The sequence below is a fragment of the Eufriesea mexicana genome, unplaced genomic scaffold (genome assembly GCF_001483705.2).
Source record: "Eufriesea mexicana isolate 0111107269 unplaced genomic scaffold, ASM148370v2 scaffold8101, whole genome shotgun sequence".
NCBI lineage: Eukaryota > Metazoa > Arthropoda > Insecta > Hymenoptera > Apidae > Eufriesea > Eufriesea mexicana.
In genome coordinates this window covers 305,676-325,621 of record NW_016915893.1, presented here as the reverse complement: position 1 = coordinate 325,621, position 19,946 = coordinate 305,676, and the positions used below count along the sequence as shown (strand labels likewise).

The window sequence follows — 19,946 nt, the reverse complement described above, 5'->3', positions numbered from 1 at the left end:
CACCGAGTAGCTGTCGAGCCAACACGCAGAAAGAAGACAAGAACAAGAGATAAAATAAAATAAAATAAATAAATAAAAAATAAAGGGAAAAAGGAAAGCGAAAAAGAAGAAAGAGAGCATTTCGCACATTTCATTTGAGACACCGAGACGAGAACGAGACTGAGATTCAAATCGTTAAATCATTTAAGTCGATTAATTTATTTCAGGCGAACTCGCGAAGAATAATTACGGGATCGGCAGATTGACCAAATTTACTCCTATATTATATATATTATATACAGACATAAACTGATCCGACGTAGATCTGCGAACTCCGACATTGAGATTGAACCAGAGAGACGGAGAGATTTAAAAATAAAGCGAGCAATAACGATCGCGTTTAAACTAGCTTATATTAACCTCAACGAACCAATATGTTTTTTATCGAAACGACAATACACGGTGACACGTTAGAAGAAATAATAATAGAAAGCGCGAAAGGAGGAAGATATTAGAAAAGTGGTTGGCGATCGATGCGCCACATCCTACAGACTCGAATCGGTACGAGTAATCATCCAATGGTTGCTTGTTTCGCTTTCCTCGATAATCGACCTGTTGGTCTGCCCGGGAAGGAACACACGCCTCTACATCATCGTCAAATGGACACAAATGACTAGCTTAACTCTATCTGCGAGCACGTTCGAGATGCCCCGGTCTAGACCAAAACTGTTTGTACCCGCGAACGCGATCTCGACCCAGACGTATAACACTCCGCCGAACGAGAACAATCATCTACCACCCCTTAAGGGTAGCACGTTGGCTCTGAAGCAGTCTGCCAGTGAGTCGTCGCCTAGTTACTTGACCCGCTCCAGTCACATGGCCGGTACTCATCTGCCGAGCTTGAGTTCCAGCGCCAACAACAGCCTGCTCAGCCTGACCGGCAACTCCGATAGCTTGAACCTGAGTCTGAGCTCGCGCACGAGTCACAACTCGAGCCACAACTCGAGCCACAATTCGAGCCACAATTCGAGTCACAATTCGAGTCACAATAATTCCAGTCATAATTTCAGTCACACTACCGCTCATAATTCCCAGCACACGCAGTCGAACAGTCAGTCGAGCACGACCGCGTTGGTGGTGAAAAATGGATGCCCGAACGGAAGTTCCTGCGGCAAGGGTATCCGCAAGCCGAAGACGATCACCGCCACCCCTGACGTCGTGCTAAAGATCTACGTGGACAAGCTGACCCCGTACGAGCACCACGAGATCTTTAATTATCGGCATATATACTTTATCGGGGCGAACGCGAGGAAGAGGCCGGGAATAATCGGCCGGCCTCATAATAGCGGCTACGACAACGAACATGGTTCCTACATGCACGTGACGCACGATCACGTGGCCTACAGGTACGAGGTGTTGAAGGTGATCGGTAAGGGATCGTTCGGGCAGGTGGTGAAGGCGTACGATCACAAGAAGCAGGAGCACGTCGCCCTGAAAATGGTGAGGAACGAGAAGAGGTTCCATCGCCAGGCTCAGGAGGAAGTGAAGATTTTGAGGAAGCTGCGCGATCAGGATGAGAACGACACGATGAATATCATTCACATGTTCGACTCGTTCACGTTCCGTCATCACATGTGCATCACTTTCGAATTACTCAGTATTAATTTATACGAGCTGATCAAGAAGAACAAGTTCCAGGGTTTCAGTATGCAGATCGTGAAGAAGTTCGCGTACTCGCTGCTACAGTGTCTCGATGCTCTCTACAAGAACAGGATCATTCATTGCGACATGAAGCCGGAGAATATACTTTTGAAGCAGCAGGGACGCAGTGGTATCAAGGTGAGTGCACATCCTTTCTTTCTTTCTTCCTCGAACCATATATTCATGCAAGTTATTGTACATTTCAGACGATAGGTATGTGTAATTCACTGACTACCATGAAACGATTCCTAGATCACGATCCCAGTTTACCCCGTCCGAAAACGTCCGCTGCACATTCACAGAAACCTTCGACGAAGCATGTAACCTGCTAGAAACCTATATACACGTGCATCGATTACTTTTACAATCGAACACCGTGCAAACTCGAGAAATCTCCGCCTCTTCGATATTTTCGATCGCTTCTTCGACATCTCCATTCGGGGAAGGTAAACAGCCGGCTTTCGTGCCAATATCCAATACGTTGTCCGTTCCGTGCTGGATTTTTACGCTCTTCGTTCGCCGAGATTAAACGGCGCGACTCCTCTCGACGGACAGGGAACACAAGCTCATCGTTAGCGTGAATACCGGCAGGCATAAACGGAATAAGCGCGACAAGCTGGCTCGCGTGCTCACGATATGCTTTATACATAACATGCGACGTATGTGCGTACGTAAGTATCTGCGTTCGTGTACCACGTGAAAACACACGGATTCCGCGTGTGCACCGTACACGTAGACGCTCTACCGCGGGATCACACGACAATACGCGAAGATTAGCGTATTGACAAATGCAATCACGCGAGTATGCACGTACGTACACGCATACGTATGCATATGCATATGCATATACGTATGGGTCGACATACGAGTCGTCCTTGTCCCCTGTAATAAGCTCCGGAAAATGTGTATACGTCAGGTAGCGTCGCATTATCTCGCCACGACGGTCTATAGAATTTGCACGCAATATCGTGAACTTTCCGTCTGCTCGGTCGCTTTCTTCGCGACCTTGCGAGGTCGAGCATATTAAAGCACACGTTTCGCTTTCGCTTCAATGTTCGCTCTAACTTGTACAAATCGCCCGAATTATTAACCACTGGATGACCCCAGTACATTACAGAAGATTGCTGGCGATAGAATTAATTTGCCGGTCTCGAAGGATTCGATAGCACGAAGACCCTTCTCAGATCGACTGGAAAGAAGAGTCGATTGTCGACTTGCGATTTCGATACTTCGTAGCGTATATTCGCTTTGCATAAATTGATTTCGAGATGTTCGCGGTGTTCACGAGTCAGCCAGACGTGGTTATTACCGAGGCCCCCGGGTATATAGGCTGTACTCTTTTGAGGAACGAGTTTCGCCAGCGTGGTTATCGGGGAATAGAGCTGATATCGAAGTGGTCGCAAAGAATAGCTTCGGGCGCTTTAATAATTCGAGTGGTTCAAAGGGAATCGGCGATACGAATAAAATTAACTGTTCGGCTAGCTACGATAGACCGCAAGCTTATTTAACCCTCGGATTTCTCGAGCGTAACACCGTAATGTCCGCGATGTCGACTAAGTCGAAAAATTTATTTTCCGCTCTCGTCGATGCGTGTCATTATCGGTGTTAAATCGGTTTAATGAACTGGGGAAAGTGTGGAAAAACGCTTTGGATCAGCGCGGAATCGCGATTGGGTTTCATTACCTGCCGGTAATGGTATTCATCAGTCGCCAGCTATGTCTCCTCGACCGTGCATAGCTGGCAGGTTCGTGTATTATTGGATATTTTGTGTAAGGTCATGAGATACGCCGTATCACGGGGCGATCGAGCAGTTCATGATCAACCGAGTATAAATCGTACGTGAATAGCAGAAAATAAGTCAAATTTCTCTGAGATGGAATACCCTCGCTGAACTTGTTACCGTTCGATCTTCCATCTGCTTACGGCGCTATGCGAATGAAAAAAGAAACGTCGAAATTCATTTTATACGACGAGCGTTTCCCATCCACGCTATTTCTTTGCTGTGAGAGGAAACGCCCTAGGAACTCTTCGGAATCTCGCGTCTCAGGAATATGTACACCTTGCGAACACTCGTGTATCGTCCTCGAACGTTCCTCGCGATGTCTGCGATATTAAAACGATGAATATTTAACTGACTCGAACGTATTTGAACGTCCTGTTTTTGCGGTTCGACTTTCTCAATATTTAACTCCGTTCCGGTTCACTCGTTCCTAGTATTGTTTCGTCGTCTGGATATTACCTGAATAATTCATCGATTTTTCAAGCAGCGAGAAAAGAAGTCCTCAAGGACGCGCACAGTATCACATTTTGCGTAATTATATTCCATCTTCCTCGTTTTCTATTGTTCTTGACCATCCCATGCTTCGTTATCTCGCTTCTTTTTTCTCTCTGTCCCCTCTGGTTTCCGTCGAGCCTTCGTCGGCGTTGCGAGGGAGATTGAAAGGAATTTATTCGCCTTTTCATAAAGCTACGCGAATAGAGCAATCGGTCGCGAGACGAACGCGTCGCGACGCACCCGTAAATTAGACGACACGATGGCCTGCGAGGGAAACATAAGTAAAAGAGAAAACGCGACGGCGTATGTGTGTACACGGCGGTTGCAGGAAGCTGAAGTTTATAGCAATTTGTTCGAGGAGGTCAGGATTTAAGAACTCGTATGCCGGCAATTTGTTGCGTACGCGTAGGGTGATGTAGGTACTATGAATCAGGTTTAACGACTATCCGCTAATATTATATATCGCGTCATAATTATTCCGATCATGCGAACCATTTTATTTTCATCGATACCGATTTTAATATTGAATGATCACAAGCGAAACATCGATCTCTCGAATTCCGCTATAACTCGATTCTTTATTTTTCATTCGTCTAACGACCACGGCTTAAGTGTACTATACGTTTAATGTTTAGCGTCGAACGTGTTATAGTAAACTATAAAATTTAACCGTGATATAAACGCAAGTCGACCGTAAACACTGGGAAATGAGCTGCGTTCGCTTCGTATACATCGTTATCCGAAATAGGAATTAACGAAAATATTAGTTCTGTTAGAAAGTGGGAAAAATTTCGACGAGAGGTCAACGGAAATTGTTCGTTTAGATCTAAGCGCAATTTCTTGACGCGTTAAGATATCAGATAGTGTTGGGATTATGGATTTATAATTGGAAAATAACTACGATGTATTGTAATTCTCTGTTGAGTTCTTTTATTACTCAAGGAATGTATATCTTTGAGTGTTTCTTTAGAGTGTCAAGTGTGTATGTGACGCAGTTCGCTTAACTTCCAATTCTTATCTAATGTTTCTATAAACATTCGTTCTTGAAATCTAGATCTTATAAACTATTTATTCGTCTTATATTCTAGATTGATTTTTCTGTACAACTAAATTTATACTTTCAATGGATAGCAAGTTTAGATATTTCACAAAATCGCAAATACTTTGACAATGAGGATACAAAATTTTACATTTCTTACGATTACAAATAAATTGGCAAGCAATTCGGAAACGATCGGAATTGACAATTGATGTTACGTCATTAATCATCAATGAATATTTTAAACTTAAAAAAAAAATCGATTTCTTTCTTTAAAAATATCTAGCAGCTACAACTTATTAATAACTCCACACGTGTCTTGTTTATCCGATAGCCGCCATTAGCCTCGGATCTTTTCTGTAGATGTAGTTATATTCAATTCCCTTGCTAGAAAAAATACCCTACAGTAATTTTCAAAAACATATTTAGAAAAATATTCGTATAACGAAGCTACGAAATTTTACAATTTTTACTGTCATAAATAAATTTATAAACTCTTAAAAAATAATTATAAATAAAATATCGCTTCAAAATTCTCAATGGAATTTCAAATTTATAAAAGAATTAATTTCTTTTCCTTTAAAAGAAAAAAAAAAAAGGAAAAGAAATCTAGTAGCCATAACTTTATTAATAACTTTGCGCGTATCTTGTTTATCCGAGATAACCTCTATTAGCCGCGAATCTGTGGCTTCCGGTGGCCTGTGCGAATCGTCAATGTCGACAGTGTCGCTAGCTTCCTGTACGCGATACGGACGAGGTTAGAACTGAACGCGAATCGGCCGATCTACTAGATCGTTTTCTACGCGTTACGATCATTCGGACAGGAATATCTTGTCGCGGTGCGTAGGAGAGTCTCTATGTTATTCGTATACGCGCGAGAAATACGAATGATCTCACTTTCCAGATCGCATAACCCGCGACGGTAACAAGATCGGGCCGGAGTTTTCCGCGTGGTTCGTCTCGATTCGATAAAAGCCCGGGAAGAATCGCATTTCCCTGTATATACGAACATGTCTTTGCTTCGAGGATTTTCCTGAAAGGTAACGTTGATACACTCGAAACGGTCGCTGTTCGATAATGTGCTTCCGATATATCCGATCAATAGAGAGCATCACGGTATTTATTATGACGGTAATCATCTAAGATGGATCTGGCTCGACGTCAGTCGGACTACCGTTATTCATTGGCAGAAATAAATATTTAACGTGGGAGCCATGGTCATTTCGATCTCTTTTCGTTACGTCAGTTACCCGTATACTTGGCATTTGGATGGTTTTTTGTATTATTGATAAAGTTATCAGACGGATAATATTCGTATTTCTTAAAATATCGAGGCACGTGATCGTACAGGAATTCTAATTTAGTGATAGTTTTGTTCCGATAAATTCCCTTCGTGACTAATATAACATACGGTAATTAGAGATTTATCTCTTTGAAAATTATAATCGTGGAATGACGTATGTAGAAAATAGTCGACAGATGGCGAAACGATCGTTAAAAGTATGCCTAAGACAGAAAAATTTCGCGTATAATTTAAATATGTTTCTCGCACAAGACACGAGATGTCGCGCCTTCAGTTGCAAAAGAATTTTAACCCGTGTGCGTTGTTTATTCTGTATCCGCGAAAGTGACAAGAGGAGTTATAATATCCGAAACATCGTTAATCTCTCTCGAAGACGACATCGATTTGCATAGACTTGATCCTCGATAGAGCTGCAGACAGGTAATTAATAATCCTAATGTCAATTTGAATGCGGTACTCGATAAGGAATAATATAGGGGTGGCGCGAATCAGAGCCGAGTGTCCATTACTCGTAGTTAGCGGAATCGGTGTTATTGGCGCTGGAGTAGCTGGCGCATCAAAGAATTGGCAGGTATTGCGTCAGTCGTGTCGAAGTCTCGTTGAAAGAGGGTGTCTCGAACGACGAGCCTCGCTGTCTCGTTTTGTTCTTTCTCTTTTCTCTTCTTCTTCTTTTTCCCCCTCCTTTCTTTTCCCCGATACAGCAATCAGTACTCTGCCACTCGAACGAATTATCAGCTGGTTTTCGTGCCACTCTTGTTGCATACCGGTTATTTTGAAACGGGAGATCGTTGAAAAATCCTGGCAGCATTCGCGTCGTGGTTAGGTTAGGATAAACGTTGCTCGCGTTACCGTCGATACAAAAGTGTAATCGGAAGGTATTCGTGTACACGAGGGATAATTGAAACGGTATTCCTGATTAGATTAAGAGCTGGGGAATTTGTGTCGAGAGACGGCCAATTAATCGTAATATTGTTAAATCGACTCTTGGTATGGGTTCATGAATTCGATATAAGCCGTAAGTACCCATTACTCGTAGTTACTCCACGGATATTGCGATATTGGTGCGCACACATACTGTTCGCACGGTGCCTGTGTGCGCGCGCAACTCGTTTATAGACGCTGCGCGTAATAGGTGTATAGTGTGGACGGTGATAGAGACGTATGCACGCGTACGGATGACTCAATTTTGGCTTTCGTGTTGCACGATAAAGACGCGCTAATGGTCGTGTTTCGATTGAACGGACGGGACCTTTCAGGCTCTATACTCCGCGTGTCGTTTCCTTTTGAGTCGCCAATCTATATGTACGTCTATGGTTACGTATATGTACTTGTTGAACGATAACACGCAATTAGGTCAGAGCAGTCGTTCTTTGAATGTCTGCCGGTTTATCTCGCACCCAAATATACAGTCTGTAATCACTGGACGTCTGGCTTGTAAAAATAAAGGTAGGACAACGCTACCGTAGTTCCACAGTGGCGTCTGTTGCTTGGAAAGGAAGCAGATGTTTTCAGGTTAAAAGGAATCCTTAAATGCACGCTAGGTGCAGCACTTCGGGCTGCTTCCTTTTCTCGTTAGGCTCTCGCTTAGGCTAAAACGCGAGTTAGCAAATCTAGTAAATCATGGAGACACTAAATAGGTATAAAACTTGGGATTCGAAGGGTTGCATTGGAAACTGATCAATGGAGCATCGAAATGCTAAAACCGAGAGTGGAAACTCGGTGAGAATAATCTGAAGCCGATAGAATAATCTGTTAACTGGAAACGAATAATGCATTACGATCATATAAATAAGAAAGCAACTTTTTCCTTGCTAAATAGGAACTGGAACGTTACGATTGTAATCGGGGAACATCTTACATATGTATATACTAGCCATCGAATCAAAAGGACTATTTCGAAGACGTTTCGCGTCCATCAAGATTATTTCAAGCAATTAACCCTCGATAACCGGAATTTTGCTCGCTTAAAGAAGAGAATTATAATTAATTATAATTTCTCACTGAGAATTAACTTTCCAGAGCTAACAGGTGCCCTCACTAATTTTATTGATGTCAATATAATGGTATACCTAGCGGAATTATATATAATTACCTTATATCTTTAAGATGCAACCACTTTGCAACCGCATCGTGCGTCCGCTATACTTCACGATCTTATACATAATTCATATATACAGTACGCTACGTATATATAATACAATATACGTATTACACGCATAAACCGAAAGTAAGGTTATAATTACTATCCGAAAAATGACGCTTCCGAGAATTATTTATTTTTATTAACTCGTATCTGTTCAACTACGAATACGTTTTAGCATTGGGAGGGATCGACTAGAATGATATTGCGGCACTTAATAGAACAAAAATAAGCTTTATTAATAAAACAGTGGATTAATGTACTACAATAGTAATTAGGTAAAACTGTAACAACGTTCCTACAACCGACCTCTAAGACTTTTGATTTAAAACTACTGACTTCAAACTACGAATTCAACTACGTGTTATCAAAGAACTGGCTGCAATTTACGAATCGCATTAAATTATTCAATAAGCTGTGTTGCATAATTACCTATACTCTATACAAGTACTACCTATACTCTAATTTCAATAATACATCCTTACTTTTTAGTTAGTTCACTGACAAACGAATTAAAATTACAGAAATATAAACTTAGGACTAAGTAACTACCTAGATACGCGACATTACGGAGGGTTCAGGTCTCAATGACGGAATAATATCAATTTGAACCCTTGATACTCAGTTGTTTCCACTGTCGCATCCTAACTGCTCTGTTCAAGCATTACTCCCACATTGTACATCTTCACTTCCCAGCCTAAATATAAGCTACACGTTCGCTCCCCAAAGTCTATTTTCGAATTCGTTTCTACGACAGGCTTTCCCTTCTTCCGATAAACAGGACGACTGATCCTCTTTCCCACTCTTTTTTCGTTTCGTCCCAACCGGCTCTGGTCCCTTTTTGTATCTCGTTTCAAAAGTTTCCTCGGTCCGGGGCTCTCGATGCCCATTCAACGAGAACTTCGCCGTGAAAATGGAGAGTAAAATAAAGAGTCGAGGGCTGTTTTAAGGGACAGGTATATTCTTCAGGAAGTCATTTTCGAACTCGAGGAAACAGGACAATGCAATCTTCGATTCGATTTTATTCGATGTGCTGTTCGATGATTTATTTGTACTCCATTTGTTTCGTATTGGTCCTCGATACCACGATGCCTCGTGATGGTCTCTGTTCGTTGCTTTATCGTCGCCTCCTATTATTAATTATTAATTATTACCTCCTATAATTATCCATTAATTTTATTTTATTTCTTTCCTTCACATTTCCTTCGTTCCTTTGTATTTTTTATTCTAATTTTATTTTATTATTTTCGGATTTGGAGAGCTTGTTTCAATAAACGTCTACGGAAACGCAAAAACGGTCTTCGACCACGATCGTGTCGTTAACATTCGTCGAATTGTTTGAGAAGCAGTGGGAATTCGGGTTGATGTATGTGCATTTGGGGGACGAGGTTTTATTCGGTAACGTTTTAAATAGCGGTGGCCGCAATTATGCGGAAAACAGGATAAATATACTTAAACGTGGCACGGCCTAAATGTAATTGGCGAGGAGGCACAGGAAGGTGGCTCGAAGGCACGAAGAAGATGCACGAACTAGCGGGAGCTCGGTTGTAAAAATAGGGAACGAATAGGTTTCTCTGTTCGCTATTAATAGTCCTGGTGCGTCGATACTCCGCGACTTTAATCCACGGACTCTGGTTTATCGGAAATTTACGTCACCGCCTAGACGCGATGCAGTCTTAAGAATAACAGTCGCATCTCGTTCTTCCTTTTTCTCTTTTATTCACTTCCTACCACTGCTTTAAGCCATTCCAAGTTTACCCGAGAACCGCGAAGACGCGTAAAGTCAGATCAGACAAATATCTACGAATCCTTTGCGGTTCGTAATTATTTTTAAAAGGTTTTCCCCGGTAAACCCGCAATTACTTCAGAAATTTTGATCTCGGCAGCTCTGTAATTAGGATTGTAATTGGATCCGCGAAAGGCTTTCGTCTTCTTTATAGTATTTTATAATAAAGCTGCGCACTCTGCTACATCCCGTCACAATTTCGAATTTCAAACATTCCCGCTAGCAGATTATATCAGATGAAATAATTGTCCAATTACAGCGAGTATAATATCTCGAAGGACTGCCACTAAACCTGCCAGGAAATGCTAAAATTCGTAAGCTTTTTCAATTTCAAATTAAAAATTCAACATAACCTCTCTTACGATAATATTCGTCCAATCAACTTTCGATACCTAACCTAACTTTTCCCTTAATCCGTTTCTCTTCCGAAATTCGCACATACTCCGTATCATCTGCCACATTTAGCCGTAACGTTAACACGAGTCCTGTAACTTCGTTCTCGAACGTGCAACGAGATCTCGTGGGCAACGATGCCACCGATAGTTCGTTCTTACGATTCCGCTTGACTATTCGCGAACACGTGCGCGCAGAGCAGGTCAGTGGACTCTAATAGGTAAAAATAGCTGAAGAAAGGGAAGGGTAATAACACGATTTTTCGGGACGTGTCGTTGCTCGCCTGTTATCGCGATGTTCCGCGGGTCCTCTTATGGCGACGACGTCGTCGAAGCTCGGTCCATGTGTGTATATAAATACGTGTGGCAGGCTGTTGCGTCTCGTCGGAACCGTTCTATTCGAGTGACGAGCCGCACGGAAGCAACCTGGATATTTACTCGCGTCGTTAATGGAAAAATGGGCGAAAGCGTGAACGCAAAATTGCTGAGCCCGTGTGGTACACGACTCGGGCCGGGCTGTGGTTAGCGTCGTTTCCGACACGCGCGTTTCTACTTTTCCGATTGAGTGGCAAGAGTAAAAGCGCGGGGAAGAAAGGGGGAAGAAATTTGTTTGACGCGAAGAGGAGAGGAGAGGAGAGGAGGGACGGTTGAAATTTTCCCTCCCCGAGGTATCGAAAACTTCTTAATTACCGTTCGGCTTTTCTCTCTTTCCTCCTCGACTCGAGGATTTCACCTGTGCTCGTACTGCGTGCACTTACGGAATTGCAGTAAAAATAGTTCGTCGGCCTCGTTTTAATGCATCGCTCAAAATAATTAGTGGCTCGCCAGGCTCGAATCGCTTTATAGCTCCGTAAGGTGCTCCTTCGATGCTTTTTTCTTCAACGCTTTTCAATGGCTTTCTAGCGGACGCTCGATGAGAAACGGTACCCGTTTGGCACCGTGCACAGTCGGGTACTGTGCGTTGCTTAGAAGATGACTCGTAGAAGAAGCGCTGGCTGCTTCGCTCTTATTTCGGTATTCCAATCTTTGCTGTTGCGATTAGAAAAAGTAGGGTATACGTGCATATGCACAGTATATATAAAGACCGAAGTATTATAGGTCAATGAATTCACCCTGAAATTCACTATGTATTAGAACTTATATGAAAAGGAAATATATAGTTTCATTAAGAAACACCACGATCACTTTGAAATCTTGGAAGCACGGTCATCTGGCAAAAATTTATTATTATTATAAAATATCCCCCTTCAAACTGAGTAAGTTTCATTTGAAACATTTTTTGAAACAAACTATGGTTGAGGAAAAATGTGTGAAATTACAAATGACACCTTGTTTATATATATATGTAGGTTCTTGGAAATTTTTGAGGTATCAAGTTTATCGAGTATTACTCTTCTTCTGAGGATGATTTGTGAATTTGGTTATATCTCGATGGCCAAATTTCCTGTGATGCAATGATAAAAGGTAGGGGGTAAATGTATCTTCTTCGTTGATGTTGAAATTTCAGCATATGTACATTAAGTCTAAAGTGTTTACGAGGACTTCGGAGTGTAAGTACGTGGTACGTGCAAACTTACTTCATTATGCACCGTTCAAGAAGATTACTTGCACAAGAACTTCTAGCTTACATTTATTTCCTTTAATCCCCAAAATTTCATGCACGCTTCAACTACCAGCTCTCTGTGAGTTCTTCAAAGAAGAATTAAACGAAATTACGCCACTGTATTTCATTCGAATGATATCTGGTTGTAAGAATGTTAGTTACTAAGTTACTAAGTTAGAGATTACTTTCTTTATTCTATGTAACTTTATTCTATATTCTATATAACACCTACAATATTACGCGAGGATCGATCCAAACATGAGTGTGAGAGACACGGTTGGGGCCCAGCGTAAACACCGTGGGCTCATGGTCAATTTCCGTCGATGTCCTTCTGTCTCAGTTGCGTGTTATTCTTCGACACGTTAGGACGAAATGGTTCGACGTGAGATTTTCCTGTTGAACGTGCCACACCCTATTGGAACTTCGGCAGTTTTCGAACGAGAGTTTGGTTAGTAATATTTATTTTATATACTTACAATTTTCTCACCGTTCTAAAAAAAATTTAGGGTGGGTGATAGAGTGGTCCCTGACCAATAGTGGAGGATCGGTTCGAAGTCTCTGTGTTCTCGTTGGACACAGAGAAGACGCGTGCGCATTTATTTTGTCGAGGAAACTGGTAATTTACATGGCTAGAAATCTTTCTATGTAGTTCTATGTCTATTACTATAATATCTATTACTATCTAGTAATTTAGTCGTGTTTCTGCAACGTTTAACGCTTATTTTAATTAGTCAGGCTCGTGGTCAGTTTTCGATGTCTTTCTATCTCGGTTACGTGTTATTCTTGACATGACTCGACGTGTGACCGGCTCTGTTGTTGCTTATGGCACGCGCCATTGGAACTTAAATCCTAGGACAAAATATCAAATATATTTTACAGCAAATAAGCTAGTTGCATTGATTATATTTCGATAGTTCCATCTTCGCCTATAAGACTATGAAAAATAAATCACAGATTATAGGACACAGGCTACTTTCTTCACCCCATTTTAATATATCTTATAGCAAAGGTGTTAGATACTATTTCATTCTATTTCGACAGTCCAATCTTCACCGATAAAATCTCCAAAATATAGCACTACATAACAGGATACAGGCTACTTCTTTTACTTCGTAGAAACATCTATGTGAAAAATCCTATTATATTTCGACAGTCCAATTTTCGCCAATAAGATCACGAAAAATAAATCACATATAATAATAGGACACAGGCTATTTCCTTCCCTCCACTTTAAGATTCGAGTTACGTTGATTATATTTCGACAGTGCAACCTCCGTTAACGCGATTATAAAAAATAAAGCGCAATATAATAGGATACAGGCTATTTTCTTTCCTAATCGATATGTCAAGCCCAGGCTCTCTATGTTTAGACAACGCAAGCGGATTATTCTTACCTCGATCCGGTCCCTCCCTTCGTCTTCTAGAAAACGCCCGACAAACTCCCTCTATCTAGCGAGCTTTTATCGCGGAATGTATAGAAAATGAATCCGCAAGCCTATCCCCTAATTGTCCCGTGCAACGCGCGATTCGAAAGCGGTCAAGACGTCTGGCTTGTAAATAAGACGTGACTTAGGATTCAATAAGCACACGTGTATCGCTGCTTCGCGTTTCGATCGTCGAACTGGCTGGCTCTCCTCATTGTTCCCGGGGCTAATTGAGCTGCGCCCACTTGAAGTGTCGTTACACGAGCGATAGCACTTCCGTGGCACTTAAATCAGGACGTAAAGTGGCCGCGTAAACGGCCTTCTACACGGTTTCAGGTTTTACGGTCATTTTTACAGTTGCACCGATTTTAACAACCTCCGCTTTTCGGCCGACCTATGAACAATGACTCCGGTTTCACCGCGTGGAAAGACCTATCCTCGGCCACTCGTGAAAATTCGACAATAACACAAAATTCTGTCCAGTCTTTATTATGGTTTCTTCTCTTCGTCCTGACGGATACCGCCCACTCGAGTATATAATATACGGGACGAGTTGCGCGATGGTATCGAGCAATAATTTATTTTCCTCAAAGACGGAAAGAAACCTCAGCAAAAGACGAATAGCTTCAAAAGACGTACAGGATAATGCAAATCGTCTCTGCGTTAGGTGTATTTAACGAGATGTTTTGGAAATTTTCTGTATTGGAATAGATAGTCGCATGACCTAGGGTTAATCGACGATTAGTCATCAAATATCTCGTTAAGTATGCGTGTGAAAAGAAATATCAGACGAATGGTTTCAAAATGCCTATAAGGCGATGCAAATCGTCTTTGCGTAGGTGTATTTAACGAGTCGTTTTCGAAAATTTTCTGTATCGGAGTAGGTAGACGCACGACCCAAGGTTAGGATTAATCATCAGGATTAATCATTAAATATCTCGTTAAGTAATCATTTTTCGACTATGCGTGCCCCTATTCTTCATGCAGAATAGATACAAGGATGGAGGGTGAAACAAAATATAGGTAGATATTTAACACTAGGTTTACGGACGCTATCTGGTACCTATTTCTAAGGACACCAAATGCCAAATTGACAGGTAAAGGAAACCACGTGCCTTTTTTTTTTTAACGATTAGTTTAATTTAAAAACAATTATATATTATATTAACAGTCTTAATATAAGTTAACTAAATCTGTTACCATCGTATAATTGGAGCAACCCTTCCGTCAAATTGACGGGTTCCGTAAATCTAGTGTTAAAGAAATGTTACGTACCTTCCGCAAAAATAATTTATATCATCTTGTAGGTTATTGGAATTCTGTGTTTATAATTGTGAAACAATTACGATATATATTTTTTCTTTTTAAATTCTTTTATTACTCAAGGAAGGTATATCTGTCTTTAAGTGCTTCTCTAGAGCGACTGACTGACTCTTGAGAGAGTGTCAAGAGGGTACGTGACGCAGTTCACCTAAACCACCAATTGTTATCAAATGTTTATATAAACATTCGTTCTCGGAATCTAGGTCTCATAAACTATTTATTTATATTCTAGATTGATTTTTGCATTCGACTAAACTCATCTTTGCAACATAGGCCTTTCGTAACCAATTTTCTCCAATTTTCCGAAGTTGGAAAATGCCACTCGACTTATTCCACACCCTCGCTGAACGCAGCCATTATACTCACGGCGAGCAGTAACAGAGTAGCAACTTTTTAACAGAATCCCGCGCAAAAGGGAAACTCGTAATTCTTCTACCGTTTGAAATTCGCGCCACCTCGGGGACCTGAATGGGCTGAGGGATTTCTGCTCAGTGGCCGGGGTGAAAAAGCCACCCTTTTTGCGGTATCTGGTGGAGTCGGTGTTAACGGAACAGCGTGAATCGGTGAATGAATCGAGCCTGCTCATTGTTTCACTTTAATCGAGCATACGACGTTAGACTTGGGACGTTACCGCAGACCAGCCCGTGGCACTTCCGTGACACGCAGGCTGGACCGGTTTTCCATGCTGGATGCGAATTGCTCCTCGTCCTTTTGCTGCCTCTCTGTACCGCGTCAGCCTATACACACGCCACTCGCGCAGCTGGAATTTTCTTTCGCCAACAAAACGCTCATTTACACTCCCGTGCTTGATGTTTCATCTTTCCTCCGTGCATTTCCTGTACACGCGCTCGCGAATCCCGGTGCCACGAATTTTCACCCAGCTACGTTCCAGTTTCGCTCCACGCGGCTCGACGTTGTTCCGGTTTGTCACCGGTGTTATGGTCGCCTCGATTAGAAATTCAAAGTTTACGTCGAGTTTACCTCGCTGCGTGACCATTCTCTCGGGGATTCGTTGCGAGTTCCCTGGCCTATTGTCACTGGTCTCCGTGACACCTTGCTTCGGTGTCCAGCTAGCTAGAGATGAAAAAATAAAGGGGTAGTTCAGGATATTTCGTTAACTCCTTGGTTACTTTGGACGCCTATACTCGTTTAGAAATTTTGCCTTTGTGACACAGAGAGCGCCTATAGGCGCTTATAAATTTTGCGTTTGTGACACAGAGGGCGTCTTTTAGGCGCTCGGCGTAGTTCAGCTTTCTGACACGGAGGGCGCTTGTTTTCACAAAAATGGCGTACATCGTAACTTAATTCCTGCCGTATGGTATAGCCACTACGTATCAAAGTCTGCCGTAGTCAAGGGGTTAAGGACAATATTCTGGATCATTTGTGGGGATCAATGTAAAATTTAATTTTTCCTCGAATATATTCGACTAAGGTTAGATTTATAGAAATACAAATTTCCAAGCACTTGCATCTATACGCAGCAACGTATCGGGGGTATCTAGACACCCCCACTGTTCATTAACTTTATCCACAATTTCCCGGAATCGAGGAATTCATCGTTATGTTCAATCCTCTCCCGCAATAAGCTAATTCCCGGAAAACTAGATCCTTCCGCGCACAACAGCGGCTTTATAGACCAAATATCAGTCCCGCGTCAGTCAAAGCGTTAATGAAGTGTCCAAGACGCGCGAGTACCAGCGTTTCGACGAGGAAAAGTCTTGGACTTCGTCGTAGAGCTTTCGAAGAGGAGATAAGCGCAGCCCTGTTTCGTCTGCGGGGCCGTCAACGATGAACGTACACCTACATTGTTTATCTGGCTGCTCCATATACGCAACATCGTTCGCGACTTACGCAACGATTCCTCCGTCGCGATAAATAGGAGGACACGGTGGACAACAACAAAGCGAAGAAGAACGAACGCGAGATAATGCGAGCGAGACAGAGAGGACTCCCCTAGCGTTGATGCAGAAGCTGATCGCGCGTCAAGTGCAACTTCGCGTGACCAACGGAAATAGGAGGGCTGAATTGCGTTGTGGTATAATTGAAAGTTAATTGGGTTCGCGAGATGGGGGCACAGGTGGAGCTTCTTCGCTGGAAGACCCCGGTGTCACGGGGAAGATTGTTGAAATCAAACAACCCCCGTTGACAATGAAATTTCGAGCTTGAACGTTCGCCCAACTAACGAGGAGACTGCAAGACCTTCCAGTCTATCGATTTGGTTCAAATTTTGTAGGGTGGTAGATTTAATTCCCCTAATGTTGAAGGTATATGATTATAGGTGCCACTGCTCGATAATTTTTAAGATGTTTGCAATTGAAGATTTGTCGTAGGTTTAATTCAATTCTGTTTAGAGAGGTTAGCATGTTGATGTTTGGTGTAGTGGCAACGGACTAGTATTCTTACGTGGTAGGGCCTTATCATGTATCAAACAACCCCGATGACAATGAAATTTCGAGCTTGAACGTTCGTCCAACTAACAAGGAGACTGCAAGATCTTCCAGTCTATCGATTTGGTTGAAATTTTGTAGGGTGGTAGATTTAATTCCCCTAATGTTGAAGGTATATGATTATAGGTGCCACTGCTCGATAATTTTTAAGATGTTTGCAATTGAAGATTTGTCGTAGGTTTAATTCAATTCTGTTTAGAGAGGTTAGCATGTTAATGGATTGATGTAGTGGCAACGGAGTAGTATTCCTACGTGATAGGGCACTATCATCTATCGGATGATAGAAAGAGTCGAAATTAATAATAGGTTAGTACCTATTGAACCGTAGTATCAATAGGTCTACACAACAAATAGCGCAATTATAATGTACCCTAGTAATGTTGTTGGGGCCCTGGGACCGTTTTATTCTTTAGTTGATTCGACGTTTATACATAAGATTCTGAGGTGTAGTTCAAGAGAGTGGAGAAAGATATTTATGATTGTCGGAGAAAGATTAATTTTTAAGTTAAGGTAATACATATGGTGTGGAAAATTGAGGTGGGTATTTATAAAGAAAGGATTAGTTTTAGGATAATACATTTGGTTTCGGGTATGGTACAATAGAACAAGGTAAGATGTTTATGAAGGAAAAGTTAGTTATTTAGGATAATACATTTGGTTTTGGGTATGGTACAATAGAACAAGGTAAGATGTTTATGAAGGAAAAGTTAGTTATTTAGGATAATACATTTGATTTTTGACTATTTCATGAGAACTGGACAGGACGTTGATGATTTTCGTATAGGGGAGGTTAGGTTTGACATTAGGATTCTTGGGGCTATTACACCGGAGACGTTCAGGGAGACGCGGAGGCCGCGACGGCGGCCATTGCGCCGACAATGAGGACAATTTCATCGACCGGGCTAATCCCTTTGCAGAGTACGTAAATTCCACAGAGCAGCCCTTGCAACTCGTGGAAGTTCGCTGTGTCCTCGTTCGTTCGAACTGCGAATCCCTTTTTCCGGTCGGGGCGATGAATTTTTAAACTAATCGGGGCTCCTTGATCGAATCGCCTAAGTAGGCCATCGCCGGCTGCGAACTGGATTCATCGCGAAATCCTGACGTCGTATGGTTGCTCGCGGAAGTGTCGTAATTGCAGGAAAACGAGATGCCGGGGATAAAACTTGGCTCTGCGATTTTCTAGGGACATCTGCGCCGCGCAAGTCCCTAGACAAGTCGCGCCGTCGCGCTTCGGAATTCATTATCGTCTTCGGACTGCTGTCGCGAGTACTTCGTAATCACCATTGTGGGAATTCCACGAGAATTTTTTACTACGTTATAGCACATTTGTGAATTAGGCTATCCAGCAGCGGCTGCGATCGATGTCGCTGACACTTGGAACCATAGGGAGTCTCGAATTGTAGTTACTTAACCCTTCGCGATCTTATGTCTAGTTAGACTTGACGTTCTACTTCGATCCATCTTCATTTTAATATATAAATTTGATATACAGTTTTCTATCATTGCAATTTAATTCGTATAGCATTTCGAAGTATACTGTGGGCCAACTGGGATCTAAAATCGAGCTCGATTTCAATCACAAAGGACCAAGCAGCAAAGAATTTGGTTGCTCAACTTGGAATTTTAATTCTTTGCGAATTGTTAATCGCCTGCATTACGATTTAATTAAGAGAAATTGAACATTGCAACATCATTTAATTTCAATTCGCCACTATATAGCTGTTTTATCCACGATGAAGTTACACAAATTTTGGGTTTAACGTTTGAGACACGTTCTATATAATTTCAAACCAACGCGACTTGTATATGTATATATATTTATTAATTCCAACCCTTAGGTCCAGAAATGGACTCGGTTATGCACACAATCTTCCATACTTACAAATTATTTCTTGTCATCCCTCTCTCGTTCCTTTGTATTCGCTTCTTTACTTCCCTTAACTATTTGACAACCCCTACACACACCCTCTCTTCTACCATCTACTCTTCACTATACACGCACCTCTCCATTCACTCGCACTCTTCCAATAAATGCTTTAACGTTCCGTATTCTCTCTCGCATGATCTACATTTCCTGTCCTTCTTATTTATCCAATATTGGTTATACATCTCCGTGTTTCCGCATCTAACTGTAGCTATTAGTTTCGCTTTTCTTTACAACCCCTTTTCATTAAATATTCAGGTCTCCTATAGCATCTTATCGCTTTATACCTAGGTTTATATACCGAGTTTCTTATTTTGCTGTCCTGCATCTGTACTTCTTTATCTCTTTCTTTCAGAATTCTAACGCGACTTGTAACTCATGCTATTTAGCATGGAAATCTCACTTAATTGTAACTTGCTACCAATTTACGACTACCAAATTCAACTCGATAAGATTTAATACTCAAACTGGAAATCGCGAAGTGTGCTATCACATTGTCGCCTACTGCAAGCTCGCATTATGCCACGATCGTCGCTGAAGAACGAAACATTTCGCATTCCCACCTCGGAAGTCGAGACACTCGTACCTCCAGGCCCGATAGATTTCCCGA

The 19,946-nt window shown here is 41.9% G+C and overlaps 1 protein-coding gene across 1 annotated transcript in view; it reads left to right on the top strand.

The window, feature by feature from the left end:
- The first annotated feature begins 311 nt into the window (after positions 1–311).
- Positions 312–19,946, top strand: part of LOC108552819 (dual specificity tyrosine-phosphorylation-regulated kinase 2) — a 48,084-nt gene continuing 28,449 nt past the window's right edge. The window contains exon 1 of the mRNA XM_017907493.1: positions 312–1,818. Coding sequence (XP_017762982.1) covers positions 649–1,818 — 1,170 coding nt within the window. The 5' untranslated portion in view covers positions 312–648. The remainder of the gene's footprint in view (positions 1,819–19,946) is intronic.